The sequence below is a fragment of the Chenopodium quinoa genome, unplaced genomic scaffold (assembly GCF_001683475.1).
Source record: "Chenopodium quinoa cultivar QQ74 unplaced genomic scaffold, ASM168347v1, whole genome shotgun sequence".
NCBI lineage: Eukaryota > Viridiplantae > Streptophyta > Magnoliopsida > Caryophyllales > Amaranthaceae > Chenopodium > Chenopodium quinoa.
The window spans coordinates 665,409-688,900 of record NW_018742334.1 but is presented as its reverse complement, the minus strand read 5'-3'; the positions used below and the strand labels follow the sequence as shown (position 1 = coordinate 688,900).

At 35.3% G+C, this 23,492-nt stretch overlaps 2 protein-coding genes and 1 pseudogene across 2 annotated transcripts; 1 reads left to right on the top strand and 2 right to left on the bottom strand.

Annotated features, from left to right (window-relative positions):
- Positions 1-1,012: 1,012 nt before the first annotated feature.
- On the bottom strand, positions 1,013-6,233 carry LOC110692655 (protein FAR1-RELATED SEQUENCE 11-like). Its single transcript, XM_021869687.1, has 4 exons — positions 5,931-6,233; positions 3,125-4,117; positions 2,549-2,992; positions 1,013-1,969 (listed from the first exon to the last, which is right to left on the bottom strand). Exons 2-4 carry the CDS (start codon positions 4,091-4,093, stop codon positions 1,118-1,120), a joined length of 2,265 nt encoding a protein of 754 aa, XP_021725379.1. The 5' UTR covers positions 4,094-4,117; positions 5,931-6,233; the 3' UTR covers positions 1,013-1,117.
- Positions 6,234-10,877: 4,644 nt separating this feature from the next.
- On the top strand, positions 10,878-14,195 carry LOC110693226. The gene is made up of 6 exons (XM_021870371.1): positions 10,878-10,995; positions 11,088-11,146; positions 11,231-11,308; positions 11,359-12,984; positions 13,164-13,317; positions 13,452-14,195. Exons 1-6 carry the CDS (start codon positions 10,878-10,880, stop codon positions 14,093-14,095), a joined length of 2,679 nt encoding a protein of 892 aa, XP_021726063.1. The 3' UTR covers positions 14,096-14,195.
- A 238-nt stretch (positions 14,196-14,433) lies between these two features.
- Positions 14,434-23,010, bottom strand: LOC110692647 (annotated as a pseudogene).
- Positions 23,011-23,492: the final 482 nt, after the last annotated feature.

Genomic DNA, 23,492 nt, shown 5'->3' with positions numbered 1-23,492 from the left:
AATACACGCACACAAGTCATCATACCATCCTAACACACGGAATTATAAGAAGGGGATAAAAATAACTGTTGAGATTAATGAATATTGTCCATTGAGTTAGCAATTCTGTGTCTCTCAACTATCAGACAAGTAGCCTCTATTCAGTATAAAATCTTATGCTTTTCTTTTTCTCCTGTACCAAAAACATAAACTTAATTTTCAATTATATCATCTCACCTACCAAATATGGTGGTAATATTAATTATAAAAATAATGTTCCTTGTTAAAAGCATACTCCGTATTCAACATAATTTCCTTTGACTCAATCATATATAGACTTTTCTTATACTTTATTTGTTATGTATTAATATTACTAGTACAGTAGTACATAGTACTTTAGCTTAATCGCGATGGTTTATTATGCAAAGAATAAGTTTTAATGAACAACTTCAGAAAATACTGCCTCTAATCGGATTCTTTGTCGTAGGGTATGAGTTGGGAATCGACTATCAATGTATGTTGTTTGGTATTGATTGAGGTCTCGTTTGCTCTGTTGCTAAGTATGACAGTTGATATAGCTCGTCAGGGGTATCATGCATATATCGTGTTAAATGATTATACTCGGGTCCCTGATGAGCCTTGAACTAGTGTCTCCGTCTAGAGTTTGTAGGATCATGGATTCTCTTGTATTGGCTCTCAGTATCTCCTCTCATTCGGAGATGTACTTCCTCATCTGTGGCTCTGTCACACATCAGCTGTCGACCTGTCGTACTTAGCAACAGAATAAATGAGACCTCTATCAGTAACAAGCAACATTCTCAGTTGACTTACAAAGCTGCTGCCAGAAAACTGCACTCCAGATGGATATGGAATATACTCCACACGCGTATAGCTTTCGCAGCAAAAATTAGGTTAAATAAGGCACATGAATAACTGATCTATTGACTGCTTAGGGAAAATCAGGATAAGCCACATTTCCGGGCCATAAAATGTGCTAACCCGGTAAATCAAGCAAAAGAAGCCTAAAAAGAACTATGGGAATTCAGTAAGCTCTATAATTGACCACAAATGGTGATAGTATCTATATACATTTGTTTGATTAAATAGGCAGAATTCAACTTACCCCTAGGATCCTAATTTACAAGAAGCCGCAGAATGCATCTCCATCAGCATGCACGCTATTACCTTCAATAATTGCACTATCACATGCAGCATGAGCATATTGTTCACAAGGAATAGCACGCCTTCTTTTTCCAGACATATTATTATCAAGCCCAGGATTTGGATTTGTTTCTTTCAACTTGACCAAGAAAGATTCGTGAGGATTTCCAAGGGCAAAACTCTGAGCAATACTATCAGAAGCTTCGACTCCTGGTATAATCAGTGAACCTGTTGAGCTATTGATACCCATTTCATTTGCTTCATTATGATTGTTCAGCTTAGGGAGTTGTTTGATGTGAGCCAGTACCATTGACATATGCTCACATGCAAAAGTCAGGCGTTCTTCAGTTACCACTGATTCTGAAACAATTGTGGAAGCTATGGCTTCCAGAAATTTGACCTTCTCTGTTTGCTCTTTTTCAACGTGCTCATTCGATACAAGGCGCCACCTCAAAGGCAGATAAGGGTCTGGGATGCGAAAACAGTTATTTGTTGAGAGAACACGAAGAATATGACGACAAAGGATGCCTAAAAACTCAAACTGATGACAACTACAATGAATGAGTTCTTGACTAGGGTCCCACATCACTTTGCATCCTCCGTCCATCTCTGTGTGGTGTCTGATCTGGAAGCAACCTTCGCCAACCATAATGGAGGCATATTGAGGGGCTGAAACGAGCTCTTCTTGGAGGAGAGAAAAGGCAAAAGGCGTAAAAACAGTAGCAGCATGCGACTCCATTGGGGAACCTGTTTTTAAAGAAACTTTCTCATTTTGCTGCATTTTCAGCTTTGATCCACCATGGTCATCATACTCTGCAATATCGGCTACCTACAGTTACAAACATATTAAGAATGAGGGTCAATATAGCAAGTAAACCACCTTTCTCTTAGACAAAAATTATTACTTGGTGGTCTCACCAATATGACTGATAAACCATGACAGCAGAAACTGCACTGCTTAATTATGTCCCAAACCGGGATGGACCTTACCCGAAAATTTATGTGATACAGTCTAATAATGATTAATTTAATGTAGTAAAAAATTAACAATAAACCCCAGTATGACCCAACCTTAGACCCGACCTGTAACCAAATGAAGTAACTCATTACTAGAATATGATCTAATCCAAACTGACTCGTTTGCTATCTCTAATCGCTATAAGCAAGATATGAAAATTCAGTAGGTATAAAGGTAATATAGCTTTACAACTTGCTGATATGAACTGGTAGAGAAACTATTTTGCAAGAAACTCTAGTTTCTAAGGAAATAAATTACGAAAGGAAACAACATTGTTTAGATAAGAGTATGCAGACACAAATTTGAGAAACCACTTGAAAAACTTTTTTGCATGAACCACAGCAGATGTACACAAAGTAGTGCTCTGTAGAATAATAAAAGAGAACTTACTTTATCAATAAAACAATCAAGTGTAGATTGTACACTTAATATCCTTTGAATGAGAGCATTAATGGAGTCTGTCACAGATCTACTCATGAGTCCAGCAAAGAAGTAGCGTCTCAAGAAAGATAGAGCCCAAAAGTCCCGTAATGCATAAAGGCAGATGATGTGTTTATTTGACTGTAGTTCATATCTATCAACCATCTCCTTCCATTCAGCTTCAAACTCATCAACCATTTCCAAGCTATAAAGACGATAAAATTCGGTCTTCCAACCATCATAATGAGACCCAAGTGGCAAAGAAAACCAGTCTGACAAGTTGGCAATGATATGCCATATAGAGAATGCATGTTTGGTTTCAGGCATTTCACAAGTGATCGCTTCTTTGAGCCACATATTTTGATCAGTCAAAATGGTTTGTGGTGCTTTTCCTTTCATAAAACATAAAAATGTCTGCACATATTATTTCAAAGAAATGAGAAATATAATTACAATGAAGAAATAAGCAACAGAATGAAGCAGGATTCTTCTTGAGCAGCAGATGGTTATAGAATAATAGATACATACTTAAGATGTTATAGGTACCTTCAATGCCCAAGTAAAGGACTCCAGGTTTTCATCCCGCAAAAGAACACAACTGTAAAGACAAGCCTTTCCATGATTATCAACCCCAATCAAAAGGCCTAGAAGCATATCATAAGCATCCAGACGATGATTAGTGTCCAGCAATATTGCATCCCCAAAGGCTTCATACTTTTGGATGGATGAAGGGTATGACCAAGCAATATGCTCTAATCTATTATGACCATCTAATTTAAAATCATACTTGAAATAAGAATTTTCATCTTTTAATCTCTTACACATGCTGATGAGGTCAATAGCATCGTTATCTTTATCAACATGTCTGAAAGACTGTAGCAGGTCTCTGATATGTAATTCAGTGAATGGTAAGCAACCTAATTTAACGCCTTTCTCAAGCTCCATCAATCTCAACATCTGGCGGGCTGACATTCCAGCTTTTGCAAACATGCAAATCCGACTTTTGTCATCAGCAGAAATGGTGCAGTGCGATGGAGGGATTTGTGCTTCAACTGATTTAAGAAGTTCGTGATTGTGATTGTTACTAAATCCAGTGACACGCCATTCAGGGACATCCAAATCTGACCGTTTCACTATTCTCATGTATGCTTGACAGCCGCACCGTGATGATTTTCTATTCCTTTGCAACTTCCCTTCCTCACTAGGTTTCGCCTGTGGATGTCCACCACGATGGCAGGTAAAGTCCCTTCGTGTGACTCCCCGTCCCACCCCATCTTTTCCCCGAGTGCGGTGGCGCCTGATGGAAAAGCCACATTGCTTGGCAAAGCTGCAATAAAATTCATAGGCAGCATCTTGAGAAACAAATCTCTGGCCGATAAATGGAACTAGGTTGACTGATGTTTGTCGTGACAATATAGCATCCTCTGATATTCCCTCTGCAGACTCAATGTTGTCCTGTGACAGATCTGTTTCATTCTCAGAGGATTCCATATTCTGACTTCCATTAACTGTCATTTTTTGCAGCAATCATTCAGACAACTGAAAGCAGGTAGCAAGCACATTAGTTCTAATGAAGGTTTAGTGTTTAAATTTAAAACATAGAGAATATACAGTAATAATTTTCATTTTACTTAAGGTAAGAAAGAATAAAATAAAATTTATACAAGAATAGGCAGCCCCATTTCCAACGGAGCACACCACCACGGATGTTGCTGCACTCAAAATAAAAGGATATAGACTGAAGGGAAATTCTTTCATCTTTATTTAAAAAGATTCAAACGGTCTCAGCTTTTATAATAGGGATAAGGTTACAAAAATCTTAACCTTCAGACCCCTCTTCCTCTTTACTAGGAATGACACTGTGGCTTCTTGTTGTGTAGAGAACTAGAGATAGGGGTTCGAAAGTTCAATTGTGCTCAAGCTACTCTAGGCTTCAAGTTTTGGCAACTACATTGAATTACAGAACATGATGTAGCCCCACCCCCCCCCCCTCCCCCAAACTGATAAGCGCAAAAGAGGATAGTTCCTCACTCGTTTTCTCCACACATACACACACATATAGCATCAAGAATAATACACATAAGAAGATCCTGTTAACCAGCTTTTTCTTGATCCTGTCACACAGCCTTTACTAAATCCTGTTAAACACCTCAAATTGAAAACCTAGATTTTTCTTTGTTCATATTCTGGCAATGCATCAATTGGAAGCTAAAAATATAAAAGATGGGAATGCTTCAGTAGGCATTTAACACTTTGAATGCTTAACCTCCTAGGTTATAGAAAACACAACGAACGATGAGAAGTGAGCCTGCCTGTCACTTGTACTATATTACTTCCTTTACTTCTTCAGCGAATAAAAACAAGCTAACTACTAAGCTTAAGCAGCTAGGTGAGGTGAGAAACAGGGATGGAGTCTAATATGCATCATCCTCCACGGATTGTAGACACAAATAAAATACAAAGTACAATGTCGAATAACCATTCAAGTAGTCAAGACTAAAACCAGTCACCTAAAAGATTTATCAAATCCTAAAGCAAATGTGTATTAATTAACCCAAGTACTTTGTCATGGGCTTCAACTACACCATCAAACAATGAACTTAATTATCTACGTGGATGTCAACAAACTTAGCCGGTAAAGTCTTGGGAATGCATCCCTAGGATTAAATCCCGTCCTCTTAATAATCCTTTGTGGCTCTATTTACACCCAAAAAAAAGGGATAAAAGAGTGTCTATACATTCTTACCCCATTAGTAAAATGGTGATTTCCATATAAATCTCAAAAATAGTTCAAACATCAAATTCAAAGTACAGGCCATTGTTTCAATTAATTCGACGACGGGCAACAGGCTACCCCTCAGCTCAGTACAACCTTTCATTACTATAAATCCTAAAGATTTCAAAGTATATGCTAGTTATGAATACCCCACTAAGCCTCATGCAAGAAGCATCAATTAAGCTCAATTACAAGGCACTCCAATTGTTAATTTCTTGGTGAAATAACACCCAAAAAATTCACCAAATAAACCATTTATGAGATCATTTTGCTATGAGCACAAATCTAACAATAACTGAAAATTTCTCTTGAAAATGCCAAAACATCATTTGGGTTTTGGGTGTATAACCAACTTTTACCCCAAAAAACCCAATATTCAATTCATAATCTCAGATCTAAATAACACCCAGAAATAATTAAGTAAAATACATATAAAAAAAACAATCTTTTTAATCAATATCAAATCAGAGAAGTTCAAACAAATTAAAAACCACTAAAATATCAAGAAAATATAGTAAAATAAATTAAACCCAGAACATAGTTATATATAAGCAAAAGGGTGATTAAAGAACATACCTTTACAATTGATTTGAAGCTGCAAAACAGAAAATTGTGAAACTAACGGTCAAAAATTTGGAGGAGGGAAGAGTGGAAAAATGGCGGGGAAGAAATTTATGAGTTAGAGCGCATGAAGGGGGAAGAGGATAAGCTTTATCTATGGGAAGGAGCTATCTTGCGCTGTACTGGTTCTTCGACTTATTCAGCGCACATTGTCTATGTGCCCTCTCAAGAAGGGGTGAGAATGTAATTACTCAGTTTGTAAATCATTTTTAAGACAAAAAAAAAAAACACACTTTGTATGTAAAATACTTGTTAGAATCGTCTCAAGTATAATGTAAAGGGTAACAATCATATCTATCACTATGTTTTATTAGAAATGTAATCACGGAGTTCATAGCTCTATCCGTCTAGATTTGGCGGATGGTGGCCAATGGGATGGGGTTGAGATGGAAATCATATATGTCATGGGTAGTAGGACTGCGGAAATAATCTGTGGGAATAAGGTGAATCATAAGTAATACCTCTCCAAATTCGCCTAGTCCCAACCTACTTAAAACAATATTGAGCAATTGCCTTGTACTTACTTTAAATAACGAAAATTAATTATTCCAATAATTGGAATTTCATCTTTATATTGAATTATAATGAGCTTGTCTAACATTCACGAATAAATTTGGTTTTGAGACTTGTTGATTAATTGAGTTTTATCTATAACAACGGTAACGAAATTTTAATGGATGCATATATACAAGTATTATAAGGCAAGTTTGAGATGGGGATTTAGGTTGAGATTGCAATTAGGCAAGTGGGTGGTGGTGCAGTGATGAGTAGTGATGGGGATGAATTTTGGATCATGGGGGATGAAAATATTAAGTGGGGATGAGACGGGAAGACCAAAATCCTCGTTCTCTCCTATTAACATACTTATTGTGTTTAGTTTTGTGCTTATAAAACATAAATATGCATAATGAGAGATTCAACATAACTATTGTGTTGAGTTTTGTTAACGCTAGTACAATTTAATGCCACTACAAAAGTAGAAAGCAACCGTTACAAAAACAAAACAATGGATTGTAATTTGTAATGTGTTTGTAAACCTCTAGGTTATTTGAGTTGTTATCGGACTTTATTTGAAGCAATTTCTTTAATCTCCTAATTTTGGAATTCATAATATTGATTGATTTACATTTATCTATATCATGGATAGTCTAAATTTAGCTATGTCTATTTTTTTCCCTTAAGTATATAAACATACCTTGTAACTTTAATTATTCTTTTATCTTTTCAATTTGTCGTCTTGTTTTCCTAGATATCTCCCATCCCAACTTTTTTGCCGTTGTTTCTCAAGAGTTGGGGTGGTGGGATTATACGTTACATTCAATTCAATAATAAAATAATAAAAAAAAAGATGAAAGGGCCAAAAAGATCACAAAATGAATACATTGTTCATGATGATTTAGAGCAATATAAGCTACAAATCATAGATCATTACATGTTGGAAATACAAAATTTTGATGATGCTGCTCGTTGTTGTACATACAATGAAAGTCCAACATTTAGTAATTATAATCCACCCATAAAATTACAACCTTCTCATAGGTACGTAATTACTCCTTATTTCAAATCATCCTTTACGACGTCGTCTTCGCCGTCTTCACATCATCGTAGGTCTCATAATTGGAGCTTTGATGAAAATGATTTGAAGAGGAAAACAAGGATTACTACGTCTAGAACATATACAATGGAAACTAAGTTTAAAGCTTCTGTTAAAAATGGTTTTCGTTGGGTTAAAAGAAGGTGCCATAGAATAGTTTCATGATTAATAGAGATGGTTTAATTTATGCATGGATTTCTACATCAAATCCGAAGGTCAATTTGATCAAGAAGTGATTTTGTGGCTTAAAATGTGCTCGTAATTTTAATAATTGGCATGCATGCAATTTGAAGATGTATTCTTTTTAGATTATTTTTCTTTTTTGCTTTTTTAATTATTAAAATTGTATAGGAGATTGCAAATAAATTATGATGTGGGTGTTAAGGTATTAGAACTTGTAATTCATTTATATTGTTATATATTTAGAATCGACTATTTATTTACATGTACTTGTATTGTTTAAGGATTACTATGTAAGAGTATATAACTTTGTAAAATGACAAAGTTTGAATCAAACATGAAATCGACATTATATTATTATTTTTTTGAGGGGGGGGGGGGTGGGGGGGGGGGGGGTGGGGGGGGGGGAGGAATATAAGTGTAAAATATAGGGTAAATGACATTTGACTCTAAGTCCTTAATACAATCAACAATTCAACATCTATACAACAACAAGATTTTGTCAATTACACACAAAAAAAAAACTTTAAAATGCGTGTAAAATTATATGCAATACATGCAACATAAAATGTTGAATATATATCCTCTTGCAGTCATGCTTACACTATAGAAATTAAGGTAGAAAGAACAGTTACTTCAATTTCTTACCTCAAACAATTCATGTCATTTTGCCCATCATCCCTAATCCAAGCTCACCAAGCCCATTGAATCAACTACTTAGATTAGATTGAGTCTAGCCCAATGTGTGGATCATGTAGATTAAGCCCAACCCCTTTCCCCTTTAATGAAATGACAAAGAGATGATGAAAGAAATATAATCACTCTATAAACTATAAAGAGTACTCAAATAGTGTAATCACGGTGAAAGGGTGTATTCATTAAGTCTTGGGATTTATTCATAGATTGTTGGGATTTATTGCAAATCAAATTAGTTCTCCATAGAGTGTATTCTTTATGATACAAGCTACTAATGTGATGACTAATGAGTTTTAAACTAACAAATTTCTATCACGAACTACATATTAAAAAATTACAAGTATCATATTGACACACCAAAATTCGCAAACACTATTGACAAAAGCTTTGGTTTTTGATGTTCATATAACTCAAGAAAATGTTCATCATATTATTTAATTTGGTTGAATATAAAAGAAAGAATGTTTTCATTGCATTGCTATTTTTAAACAATTTTCTTTTCATTTTATTGTAACTTGTAAGATGTTATTTAAATTCAAATTAACATATTAATTTTATACACAAACATTCATAACTAGACCCCCCCATGTTAACGTAACAAAAAAATTCAAATCCAATAAAAATATAAATCCTTCAAAAAATAAATTATGGGAAAATAAACTTCTCTGTTCTCTCACTAGATTTGGTCCATTATGTTCGAACCTAGGACGCACCAAGGCAAAAAAATGGGCCCATTTTACCTTAACAAATCCAAATCCCAAATATTTTAACCCCTTTTTGTTTCACTCATTTTCCAAAATTGTTTTGACTTTTCTTTAATCCACGTGTCATCATATCACTTGTCTGTCACTCCCCATTAAAATCCTACCCCTTGTAATTTTATCACCCTTGTATAATAAAAAGTATACTTTTTGTCCCTCTTTCTGTTTTTTTTATTTGTAATTTGAAATCTCAATCTAAGCAAAGAGACGTTACAAGATTTTTGGAATTATTTTTTTTGTGTTTTTCAATTTCTATTTTTTAAAAAAATTCCAACTTTTTTTTTCCTTCCCCAATTTAATCAATGCTTTGCCCCCCATTTAATGCTTGAAACATGCTTCACTCTCTCACTAAAAATCACAACTTTCTCTCTCTAAAATTTCTGGTATTTCCAACAACTGCGCACCCCTTAATTTATTGCTTTACAAACTATTCATTCTCCTCTGTTTCACAAAACCCCAGAAAAATATAGACGTTGTCAAACATTTATATAGGAGAGAGAAACAAAGAAGCTTATTTTAGAGACGTTGGAGAAATTCTTCTAAGAAATTCCTCATTTGTAAGTTTTAATCATTTCTGTACTTTGTTTGATTGTAGTTTTAAATTGGGTTTGAATTAATTGTTTCTTAAATAACTGATTTTGGTCATGGAATGTTTGGTTTTGCAATCAAGTTTCTGTCTTTTGTACTGCTTTGGTACTGTGATTAATGAATCTTGGTGATAAATTGATAATGTGAGATGGGTTTTGCTTGATTATGTGATTAGTTAGCTTAATTAAAGATTTTTTATAATTAGGTGGTGGAATGAGGCTAATGATGATGTTGTTAATTGATTTGAATTTTGATTAGCTGATTGATATGATTGTGATTACTTTTTGAAGGTAAATTTGCATGATTAATGGTTAAATTACCGTTTTAACACTGTTAGATACTGTTGAAATTGTTCAATTATAAATTGGAATATGATTTCACTTCCAATTTGTAATTGTGAATGTACATATGGAGTAGATAATTTAGCAGAAAATGGCTGTAATGTTCAAATGTGCATGCCCAAGTTAATCATCTTTGTTTGTTGCTATCAAATTTGAGCATATATTAGTATAGTATAAAGTTCTATGATGGGTAAATTAATTGGAATATAGATTCTTATAATGTGCTTTACTAGGGATGGTTGAGTAATTCTGAAGTTATTTGTGACTGCTGTTAGTCATATATTGGGAGCTTGGAGCTATAGTAGAGTAGAAGATACTGCTCCAAGTGAAATCGTTTCGAGCTCGATGCTATCTTAGTAGAAGATACTAGGGTGTTTAAATTAATGTACTTATGGATTATACTACCTATATGACTATATCTTAGCAATACATGTGCACTGAGTTCATAATCTGAACTGAGGGAGCGGTTAGAGTAGAAAATACAGTTTTGAGTGAAATTGTTTTGAGCTGTTAGAGTAGATGATATCTTAGTCTATAACTAGGGTTTTATTATGGATGATACTACCTATGTTTTAGTGCAATTTGTCTCATTAATTGAACTGTGTTGAGCAGTTTGGAATATCCATCATTCTGCATATGATTAGGTTGAAGATTCATCCACCTATCACTGATTGTTAAAGTTTTTGTAACTGAGCTTGGATCTTTAATGTCAAGAAGTGTTTTGGATTGGTAAATAGCTAAAATGGGTGGTGACAAGCATGGGTCGAAGAGTGGACGTTATGTTGGCGGCTTCTTTCAGCTGTTTGACTGGAATGCCAAGTCTCGAAAGAAGTTGTTTTCGAGCAGATCTGATTCACCAGGTACATTACAGCTACATTCATATATGTGTTTGTGTTGTGATTCTTTAATGTGAACTGCAGATCATTCATTTTCTTTTGGTTGTTTTGGACAGAATACTCGAAGCAAGGAAAGAAAGGAGAGGAGAGTTTTCCTATGACAAGAAAGCGTGTGGTGAGAATTTATTCAATGACTGATATCTGCTGAAATTAATTGCCATAATATTGATTTAAGATGATTTGATTAATTATATACCAGGAAGAAGAAGAGGAGTATGGTGCATTTGGTGCAGGATTTAGTGCCAGAGGAGGAAGTGATTATAGCTGCGCATCATCTGTCACAGATGATGACGGTTTTGGATCAAAAGCTCCTGGGGTAGTGGCCAGGCTCATGGGATTGGATTCCTTACCAATGTCAATAGGAATGGAGTCATATCCTTCCCCTTCTTTGACTCTATCTCTCTAGGAGAGGCTCCATTTAGAGGAAGAAATCTCGACTTTTATCATGATCATCAAGTTATGCATTCAAGCCACCTATTTGACAAAATGGAGCCTACAACTAGGAATAATGACTTTGAAACTAGATCTATGAAGTTGCCTAACAGACCAATTGAGAAGTTTCAAACTGATACTTTGCCTCCAAAGTCAGCCAAAACAATCCCAATCACTCATCATAAGCTTTTATCGCCAATCAAGAGCCCTATTTTTGTCCCGTCCCAAGATGCAGCTCACATTATGGAAGCTGCTGCAAAAATAATTGAGCCTGGGCCATCAGCAACTCCCCGAGCTAAGATATCTTCAGCTGGATCATCCTCGGTTCCTTTGAAAGTTAGAGAAATAAGGGAGAAACTGGAAGCAGCGCAGAAACCGTCCAGGGCTCCTGTATTAACGCAAAGGCAAGTTGAATCCAATGCTGCCAAGTATCTAAAAGGACAGCCTATGAATAGGAGTTGGAATGGTCTAAATGAGACGTCATCATTTAGGGCATCCCCGAGTAGAGAGGATAGTTCTGCTGCTGTAAAGAAAAAGGGAAAGTCAATTTCGCTTGCCATACAAGCAAAGGTTAATGTACAGAAAAGGGAAGGCTTGACTTCAAACAGTAGGAGTTTGGGAGATTCAGAAGAACAGGATGATAGCAAGTCAAGTCAGTCATCAAGGAACCAAGCAAGTGGTCCAAAGTTCTCAAATAGGAAATCTTTGAACCAAAGTGCTTCTTCTGTACTACGACAAAATAACCAAAAACAGAACTGCCCTCCACATAGGGAGAGATCTTCTGCTCCTAAGGCTTCTGTTACTACAACTATTGGTAAAAAGCCATATTCTGAGGATACTTCTCATAGCCGACAAAAAAGTTTAGCTCGAGAAGCTGGGACCTCAAGAACAAGTTCGAGGAAATCTAGCTTGCATGCAAGGGACGTTGTTGATAAGGGAGTTCCTTATGCTGGAGTGAGAAATGTTCCTAGAAAGAAAAGGTCAATAGATGGGAATCTGCAATACAATAAGAATCAAGTTCCTGAAAAACCAAGCCAATCTACTGTAATGGCTGATAAGCAATTTAATTGGATAGAAGAAAGCCGAAGGAAAGGAATGGATGTTGTTTCATTTACATTCACTGCTCCTATCACCCGATCACAGCTTGGTTCAGAGCCTTCTAGACAGTTGGTTGAAAAAGGCAGCAACATTTGCTTTGATGATGGAAGCAAAATGCTGACCAACTCAGATCTGACAAGGTTATCTTCTCCTGGATTAAACGGGATAAAGGGTGATGCTTTGAGTAAATTGCTAGAGCAGAAGCTAAAAGAACTAACATCAAACTTTGAGAATTCCCATAGCACCATTGTCAAAACTGGTACTGCTGCAGAATCAGCAGTGGTACCTGGCAGTGCAGAGAGTGCCACAGGGAAGGCCCGAGAAAAAATGTCTCAACAAGAGCCACTAGACACAGATAGCCATATCTATCCTGGATTGTTTGACTATGAAGCTGAACAGTTCACAAGGAAATTCAGTTTTCAGGTACAGAATTTCATGCATATTTTATTTTGATTTCCATTAATTTTATAGAGACCAACTTTTTTGCATTCAAAATCTCCCCCTAGTTTTATGCCCTAAAAAGTTAGGAAGCAACGGTGTACTGATTTCAGCTCTATTCTATTGACAAGATAGGCTCTTTTTTTTTTTTTTGTTTTCATCAGGCAGGGGAAGCAATGGAAAAATACAGCCACGACAAAGTTGAAGCTAAAAAATGGAATGATTGTCACTCACCTAGTCCTGTTTCCATTCTGGAACCTTCTATTTTGACAGAAAGTTGCTGTTCTTCAGAAAGCATGGCAAGTAGCATCACGGAAGGTTAGAACAATATCAAAATCATTCACCACTTCCAATACATGCATGTTTTATAATTAGTACTTGTAATCTTAGTTTGTAATCTATACTTGTAATCTTAGTGTATTAATACTGAGCATTCCATGGTTATATTTCAGAGAGCAAACAACAATGTTCATCAGTTCAGGCTCAGCAAGAATTTGGTCCGGATTCTTTACAAAAGTCACAAGCTAGTAGGGAAGCTGATGCAGAGGTATCAGATTCAGCTTCATCAACATCTTCTCAAATTACTTCAGAAAAGTACTCCATGAAATCAACAGCATGGGAATTAGGATATGTAAAAGACATACTCTGCAATGTGGAGTTGATGTTTAAGGATTATGTAGCAGGTCGAACACGTGAGATAGTAAATCCACACCTGTTTGATCAGATGGAAAGACGACAAGGAGGTGGAAAGGATGAGTTTAAACTAGAGAGGAAAATGTTGTTTGATTGTGTCAGTGAATGTTTAGATTTGAAGTGTCAGCGTTTCGTGGGTGGTGGGTTAGAAATGTGGAAAAAAGGCATTGCAACATTGAAGAGAAAGGAAAGACTGGCTGAAGAAGTGTACAAGGAGATCCAGGGTTGGAGAAACCTGGGAAATAGTATGGTGGATGAGCTCGTCAACAAAGATATGAGCAGTAAATATGGGAGATGGCTAGATTTTGAAGTTGATGAATTTATGGTTGGAGTAGACATTGAAGACCAGATCTTAGATTCTTTGGTTGGGGAGATAGTTTCTGATGTCTTATCTTTACAATAATAATTTGGCGTGTAAAATGTAATTTACAATCAAGTACAATTCTTTTGTAATACCACCTATTTAGTGGGTTTCATCCTTGATTAATGATTGTTTTTGCAAACTGGAAGAAGTATATAACTTGGTGAATTAAAAAAAAAATCCATCATTTTTTGGCGTTTAGAGAGCTACAAGGATGTGATAGAAAATCAATCCCAAAATCTCTTCGAAACGGGAGGGAATCATACCACTTGAGCTATCCCAAAATCCACTTCCATGTTTGTTCAATGTGTAAATAGGGTTACTTATTATTAGAAAGAGAATAGACCAACAAAAATTAAATTATTATTACAAGGAGCAAAAGCAGAAGTAACAATTACTTCCAATTAATGACAATGTTATGTGCTTGATAGAGATTAAAACACAAAACAGCAAACTTTTGAGTATTTTATCAAGGTATCGTGCAGTCAGGTATGGTTTATCAAAACACAGCAGCAGATGAACAAATTCACCAGATATTTCCCCAATAACAAAAACATTTACAGATATGATCAATTATAGCTGTACAAATGATAATGTTATTTGCTTTGATCTGAAAATTAATTTTCTAAATACAAAAGAACTCTGTAGGACATTTATCGAAGATCAATCACATCAAACCTCAACTTTGGGTTCAAATAAACGTGTGAGCAGTGTTCATATAGTGGGCTACCATCTGATGGTTCCTCATGAGGATGAAATCCACGCTGATCACAATTTCGAATCACAGAAACACCACCAGGATCAGACAAGTGAAATATACCATGCGGACTGCAATTACACAAACAAGTGAAGTCAGTACGCAGGATATGCTCATCTAAAATGTTACTAAGGCCCCCATTCAGTTGAATAGAATGGAGCTTAAATGTATAATACTATCATAGATTCACTTAAAAAAAAAGTTAAATAAAGTCTTCATTAACACTAAATTTCATGCTCTTTAATTGGCACTAAATGCTCTCTAAAAGTAGCCTCTTTATGAGTTCTTTCAAACAAAATACCTCGCACCTCTGATGAAGACAAGATCAACAAGCTGGACCAAGTTTTTTTTTTTTTTTTTTGAAATAAGCTGGACCAAGGTTTCAAATCCTAAATGTAGTGTATTGACACCACAAAGAATCCATGATAACATAGATCTTTGGAATTCTCTAACAGACAAGGAACCATGCAATTCCAGAACAATGAAAGTTTTTCATTATTTATAAAAAGCACTCCGTATATAGCCTTTATAAAATGTCAACCAATCATCAAGGATAGTATATCTAGTGGATAAACCCTTCACTCTAAGTTATCCAAAGATTTTATCAATCATCTGCATTTCGTGCTATTAAACAGGATTTTATAATATTAAACTCAAGTTCCCTTTCCCAAGAATGTTAAGCAGCCATCTTTGAAGTAATGTTTCTTTTTCTAGTGTATTTTATGTCCCTAGATGACAATGAAAGGATAAGGAAAGGTAAAAACACATTCATAATAAATCTATACTTGTCTAAAGACAAGAACAGGCAATATGGAAATATATAACTAATTTCTATTGTTTCATGAGACAACATTGGTGTCCGATACTCCAATCTCCTTCTCCACCCTTTCTATTTTCATCTTCATATACCATGACCAGAGTCTATCATCCCTGCCATGCCCTCTAATTATGTCACAAATTAAACCAAGAATCCAGGTGAGTGACTATAAAATATTCCCTCCATCAGGTATAAAATAATTAAGTATACTATTGAGAGATAAATTCCTTTTCCTTAATCAGAAATGTATTATGATTATATTTAAAACACTCCCCCACTTAAATGTAGAGCTGGAGAGTAGAAGGGGAGCATAGAAGAAGATAACAATAGTTGGGACAGAGGGCAATAAATTCCAGATGGACGGAGTAAATGTTCATGAGAGTTATAAGCCCAGAACAGAGCAATATTACAGCATTGCAGGGCCCAACAGGTTACAGATAATACCAAACAAAAAATATAACTTGCATCTTCATTTCGAAATGAGCTAAAGGATTGTTTTTATCATGATAAGTTTCTCTGTTTTCTTAAGCTTTTTTGAGTCCATGATTATCGGGCCAGTTTAGCATTCAGCAACAGTTATGCAAAGTAAGATGGAATATACCTGGATGAATCTGTAGGTGCCATAACGATAGCAACTGCTTCCGGCAACATAATCTGACAAGCAATTTAAAGAATGATTAGCCGAGCAAGGTATCGACATTAGCAAAGCAGAAAAGCACCTCTAACAAATGTGACCATGGCATCTCAAATACAATCCTGGAAAAGAACTACTTCCTTTGTCTTGACCTATATAGCCCCTAGGCAGTTTGATAAAGTGATTAAAGATGATAAACATATTGTAGATAAATATGCCCAAATTCATTGCCCTAATTGGTGGTTTTTTTTTTTTCTTTTTTCTTTTTTATATTGAGTATTAAACAATTTAGTCATTTACCTTATCTAATCCCTACTTTAAATTGCGTGCCAATGTGCCATAGGAATAGGTCTTGCTAATACAGCAGTAGAATGATACATCAAGGCATGTAGAGTCTATACGTTTGTAGCATGATAATTGTTTTTTTTCTTTTAAAAAAAAAGAACTCAAGAAGCCATTTCTTTTACCTGATATGAGTAATGAGTATGCAGGTCAACTGAGGACATAAAACATGTCTGTGTCGGGTGCGTCTGTCAGTATGAAGAAAATAAGAGTATTAGTACTAGAACATCAGTAGAGGATGTTACTATAGCTTAATAATTATATATATATATATATATAAATAAAACAAAATTAAAAAATTAAAAAAAAAAAAAGGCAAATTTTTAGGGAAATTGCATATTCAAGATGCAGGAAATTCAACACTCATGCAAAGCATAGTGCTTGAATAATAAAGTTTCTTATAGCTCATAGCCAGCTAGACAAGCAGATGATACAATGAGATTGGCGGGAAGAAAAAAGGCAAATGCATAAAGTAAAAACCATTACTATCAGGATTAGAAGCTCACATGAATCCATCCAAGAGGAAATAGTGATGCTTTGTCCTGAACCTCAAATATTTCTTCCTCATTTAATGTCTGGCACTGTAAAAGGTAAATACAAATTTGTTCAGCTCACCATAAGTAGTAGAAGTGATACAACATCAAAGTAGGAAGAGCTACCATATCATCTGACCCTCTCTTTAATGAATTATTTTGTATAGCACTATAGCTGAAGCCGAGTCATAAATAGGGATTAATCCACGTCTTTTATTGGAGTTCAAACAAAGCTAAAAGAGCAAGTCCTTGTAATGATATACATCATATACTTGCCTATATGTAAGCATATGCATCCAAAAATCAATCAATCAATCAAAACCTTAACCCCATAAGTGGGGTAGGCTACATGAATCAAAAGTGATTATTCTGTGTAGTCATCCATATGCACCCCCATTAAAAAAAAAAAAAAAAAGAAGAAAGACACAGGGAAAGCAAGCACACATACGGTTGATAAAACAAAGGTCATTAGGTCAATAAATTTCTTAAAAGTGTTCTCAGATAGTCCAAAACTGCACATATTAAAGACCTCAATATGCAGAAAAATGAAAAACATAGGTATTATGTTAACAAGTATTGAAGTTAAGCTGAATTTTCAATCTGAAGCACGTCAAAATGTCAAACGAAGTCTGATCACAATTTAATATTTCATATTAAATACGCATATGTATAATAGATGTCATCTCCTCCATTTATGTGCTATAATTAACAAGTACTTCCAATTTAAGGTATCCTTTCTGCTGGCCATCATGCTGAACTCACAAATGTTAGAGAATGCTACATGATTGGAGGCCACATTTAGCAGATCCTATCATCTACAATATAAGTTATATCTGTTCACAAGGTTCTTTATAATTCGAAGATCAAAGTATCAAACATATAGCTGAACACAACAATGAAAACAAACTAATCCAAACACCAAGGGTCTATTGGAAAGCAAAGCAACAACTTACTGAATCAGAAGTTGACTCTTGCTTCGGAACAATTAAAGTAGTAATGTGAAACACTCGGTTTTTCTGCATCCAGAAGAAAGTTGAAGCACTTGAGATAAACATTAAAAATATAGTCTCCAGCAAAAGGAACACATGAAGAAATTGAGAAAAACATACCAGAGAACCAGCTAGAACTCCACATGTTTCAAGATTTTTTGTCGTATTTTGTTGTGCCAGCCTCAAGAAATCTTCCATCATTCTCACAGGCTGCAATAAATAATAAAATGAAGTCCTGAAACAGAAAGAATCGCAGCAGAATCTAAAAATAATCTCCAAAAAATTGAGTAATTGAAACCTACAATATGCAGATGTTGATATGAATTAGGATTCTGTGTCCCATTCTCTGAAGGCTTAGCTGGTCCAGGTCTTGGATCAGCCACTCTTGATGGAGAGATAGGATGGTAATCTGGATGAACTTGAGCGAGTACAGGGGGAGGAACTGGCTGCCTTATGATTCCCACAGACAAGTCCTCTTCACAGGGTGACCAGCTACCATTGTCTAAAGACAGGACTGCTTCCATATCTTGTCCTAACCTATCATCCTTCTGAACTTGAGTTTCATTTTGTGTATCTTGAATAAGGCTGTCAACCACATGGGATATAAATAGTTGGAAGCAGAAAATGTTTTGGGGAAAGGAAAAGATGACACCCCTTATGTTTCAATACTCATCTGACCTAAAAGGCACATTCCGTTTTTTTTTAAAGCAAATATAAATTTGAGGTATAAGACAATTTCATAACAAAGTTGCCAAAGTTCTAACCATAAATTTTCAGCTGGAGTTAAGTCAGCATGGCTAGGGTAAGACACCTGAACAGAAAGAAGACAAATGAGAAAATATATATATATATATATAGAAACAAATTTATCAAGGAAAACACTCTAGAGATTGAGCACCTTAATCTCCGTACTAGGTCCTTGCCATTGACGACGAAGTCCAGTTGGACCTAAAAAGGAGTGCCTTGACAATGTTTCTTGATTTGGAAGTGGCACCGCTAGAGACCTGTTAATAGTCATAACAGATATAGGTCAACATAAAGAAGAATAGGGAATACAAACAGACATAGTAGTAAGGAAATTATATGTAAAAACTGACAGGATATTAAACAAGTGTTAGGCAATAATAAAATGCAATAAAGGAAAAAACCAGCAGCAACTGTTGCTTGCAGTTATACGTAGAAACCAAAAATTGTTCCCTTTTCCTAAACAATCAACAATGAGGGAGCTCAGGGTGGTAATTGTGAAACCCAAGGATGTTCCCACGAAATGTGATATAAGTAAATAAAAACTTGTAAAATCACATATTAAGATAATGCCTATAACATACTGCTATCTTCGTTCAAAACTATACTTCCTCTTTGATGATGCAACAAGAATGTTTGCTACTTGAATACCTTTAAATAGAGTATCATATTTGACTTAATAAATGTTTCCTTAACAATCTCAAACAGGTGCTGCAGGTTTGAATACTTTTACATAAAGAGCTTGACCTTACACTTGACAAAATAGAAAAGGAAAGTGGACGTTTTTTTCGGGGATAGTCTGATACAAATGTGGAAGTTTATTTGGGATGAGGGAATACCATTTATATGCAGAGGATTCTTATTGTTTAACTGTAGACTTGGTTGTGCAACACACTAAAGCGAATATGTTAGATTAAGAACAAGAGTGCAATTAGTTGAACTAAAGAAAGGACAGACTTAAAAAAAAAAAAAAAAAAAAAAGAAAAAAAAAAGGTGTATTCTTACAGCTTAGAGAAGCTTTTTTTCAAAAGGCATCGAAGTTGAAGCAGCTAGGAAATCATTGTTCTGTTTCCATGAAGACTGAATTGTTTTTGCTATCTGGTTGTAGCTGCGTTAAAAGCAAACCATAAGTTCTAAGCTTCTAACAACCCTGAGAGGCAAGGACATTAAATAATATTGAAAAAAAAAATATGCTGCCCTTTTAATAAAGTAAAACAAACACCGGAAGAAACACAAGAACTAAGGTTAAGAGATCAGTTATACAAAAACCATGACAATCTTCATGCTTAAATGGCTGTTGAGGGCCTCACAACTAGAGATACCAGCTTTTAGGAAGTTGCATTTGCGTTTCTATTAAAGCATTCACTTCTTTTATTTTCTCACTTCACCCCTTGTCAATGATCTTAATAGAAACCAAGTAAACCAGTAATTTAAGAGAACATGAAAGGCAACCAATACATTCAAGTAAAATGACACAGGGACAGTAAATAGAACAAATGGAAGTCTGGTGAAAAGCTGACCACTTAGCAAAAGTAAAAGGATTCAACATGCGTCAAGAAATTCAGCATAAAATAAAAAGAGAAGATATAGTTTCAAATATGTAGAACTTTCAAAGACCAGGAGTAAAGTGGTGTGAACAATTTAGTTTAATCTCATACTGAATAAGAAATCATTTAAACAGATACCTGTTTGCTCTCAAAACTAGGAGCATAAGCAGAGGCCGTGTCAAAGATGCTTCCAAACCATATGTGGTCTTCTCTCTGCCATCAAATTGTTTTAGTTGTGTTTCTGTATAAGCCTTGTTAAGTTCATTTACTCGACGCTGAAACTCAGGCTTCAATGATTCCAGCTCATTAATAACTGCCAGCAATTTCTACAATAAAAAGCAGCAGGAAAATAACACTTGTCAACAAGGATAATCACATACAACAGTTGAGACTGATAAAGTGGAAAAATCCTGATACAGCTTACCTTTCTGTAATGTACTCTTTCTCTAGAATGTAAAGCCTGGTAATCCCGATGGAAGGGTATTGTTTCAGACACCAAACTAAGAAAACAATGAATGAGCTATAGATTTACATGTATTTTTCAATACAGCATCATGATACTGACAGGCATATATGATAATACTTACCTTGAAAACCTAACGAGCATAACATACAAGTCCACTATATTATTTTCTTCTCGATACACATCTGCCTGAAAAAAGCAAGAATATCATGTCATTACTTGAAGAAGACAAATAAAGTTCAATACTGCTGGTAGCAGAAGCAGGTCTGCAAGAGCATTGGTCTTTATACAAGCAACCTAGCAACATAGCTACCCTTTTTCTTTCTTCCAGGATAGAAAATTTTGATTGACATGAATTAGTTGGTACAAGAAAAGAAAACAAGGAGTGCTATAAATAGCGTCCACTAAAAAAAAGGGATAGCTTCCAGTCAGGCCGTAAAACATACTCCACGAGCACCACTGCACTACAGGGATAACTATAGCATATGCGCAAATCCATGTTACCACAACTCTTCATTGTATCTTAAGTACCCACATCATACACTCAATACTTCAACATAGATGCACCACAGGTCCACAGTGCAATTTTTAGTAGAACATGTGTCATTTTAAACAGACCAACTTAAAAGGAGACGTGACGAAATATCACGCGCAGATATGTGCACAAATGGGCTTTGAGTTTAATACGTGGCAATTATTAGCAATCAGCTAAACATGAGTTTGCTCAAATGTAAATATCTTTAGAGACTGAAATACTTCGTATATTTTATGCATGCTATGTCCCCACACTAGTTTTCAATTTTTGAAACAAAGTCCCTACGCTAGTGGTTAGATTAACTCTATTCTACTCTAACCTCAGACATATCAATACAAGCGATCAATATAACTCTTCCACATCAAACTATGAAATATCATCCGTGTGTAAATGTGTGGGAGGATAATTGGGGAAGAGGGGTTCACCTTGTTCTCTACCCCACATAAGAAAGACATAGCTCTAGCGAGACCCATGCATAGTGACATTAGACATTCAGTATGACAAGTCGAGCCTATAGCTACATTCAAAATTCCATTCCATCCTAGATGAATGTTCCAAGAATCTGAAAGAAGATAACAATATCCCTTAGCTTGTAAGTGCACTTGTAACAAATTCCCATCTATTCATCCTCTCTCATAACCCGAGTAGTCGTGATGGTTCAGTAGACATTCATAGTCCAGTGAGTCCACCCACAAACTTAATGTGGATACAGGCAGTCACACATACACATTAATGCAATTCGCCACCCAACCAAAGCATAAGTTCTCCCATTCCAACATCTCACCCCAAAACATAGAACTACAGGAAACCAAATTCAAAATGTAGTTATAGAATCATTCATCTAAGCACCAAAACCCCGCCTAAATTTGGTACCTTTCCCTACATCAATGCTAAACCTTAATCATAGTACCTAAATTCTATCAACGCAAATTCGCAACATACCCTCTTGGCACGCAATCAAAGTAAATGAACTCCCCTCTTATCGAAGTTTAATTCAAACTTACGATTGTTACAACATTTAGATTTAAGAATGATATGAATATAAACCTGCAATTCTAGGGCAACACAGCAGCAAAATCGAACTATATGCTAAAAAAAACCTAAATTTAGCTCAATCGAATGGTAAAATTGAATATTCTCTAATAAATTTAGAATTTGAACAATGTATTTTAAACAAAAAATTAAAGAAACCTAACCTGTTTGAGAGAGTATCAGCAATTCGATAATAATACCCCAAAGAAAGCCGATTATCGACATCAATTTTTCTTGTAAGCGTGTTCATATTAATCGGCTTTGCCGGCGTCGATAATTGACGACGATTCATGATTTCCGGCGAGATTAATCGGTGATGTGATCGAATTCCGATGAAATTCCGGCGATCAACGATTGAAAAATCAAATTAGGAAAGTAATTGATTAATCGCACTTCAATTCAATTCATATATGAATACGATGAATTGAGAATTGGTGATTTGGAGAGAGAAAATGATTGTTAGGTTAAGTTGGAGTGGTGAAGAAAGAAGACCAGAAAACGGAGTTCAATTAAGATTTTTCACAAGTACTACTCGTTATGTCGACATTTACAGAGTGGAGAATAAAGCCTTAGTCCAACTGTCCGTAACTTTTTGTATAAGTCCGGTTTACACTACTAAAATAATAAGCGGGGTTTTATCTTTTTTAACCCGGTTTACACTAAAATAATGAGTGTGGTTTTATCTTTTTTAGCTGAAGTTTTGTTGTATATAGATTGACCCTTGAAGCTCGATTTGGTCAGAATGTTCTTCTAATACCTTAAAACCTGTTTACGAGATTTTATCTATTTGCTCGAGGATCGACTTAAAGAGCCTTGTTAGAACATGTGCAGATGTGCTAGTTACAACATCAAAAGACAAGAGTAAGTCTACAAAATCACAATGTTAAGGTTCAAGTACTTCCTCGCCTTTAATCAATCCCACCACTTACAAGTTATGACACCACACAAGATAAGACTTCTTTATCATGAGTTTTGCCCACACAGTAGCTAGAAGGATATAAAGAAATCAACCTTATAATAGAGGTTTCCATCCGATTATTCGACTT

Excerpts from the sequence above, each read along its gene's own strand:
- LOC110692655 (XM_021869687.1), bottom strand. The coding sequence starts at position 4,093 with ATGACAGTTAATGGAAGTCAGAATATGGAATCCTCTGAGAATGAAACA. Across the intron at positions 2,993-3,124 it reads CCTTTACTTGGGCATTGAAG|ACATTTTTATGTTTTATGAA; the intron begins GTACCTATAACA and ends TAATATGTGCAG. Across the intron at positions 1,970-2,548 it reads TTGATTGTTTTATTGATAAA|GTAGCCGATATTGCAGAGTA; the intron begins GTAAGTTCTCTT and ends TTGTAACTGTAG.
- LOC110693226 (XM_021870371.1), top strand. The coding sequence starts at position 10,878 with ATGGGTGGTGACAAGCATGGGTCGAAGAGTGGACGTTATGTTGGCGGC. Across the intron at positions 10,996-11,087 it reads GAGCAGATCTGATTCACCAG|AATACTCGAAGCAAGGAAAG; the intron begins GTACATTACAGC and ends TGTTTTGGACAG. Across the intron at positions 11,147-11,230 it reads CTATGACAAGAAAGCGTGTG|GAAGAAGAAGAGGAGTATGG; the intron begins GTGAGAATTTAT and ends ATTATATACCAG.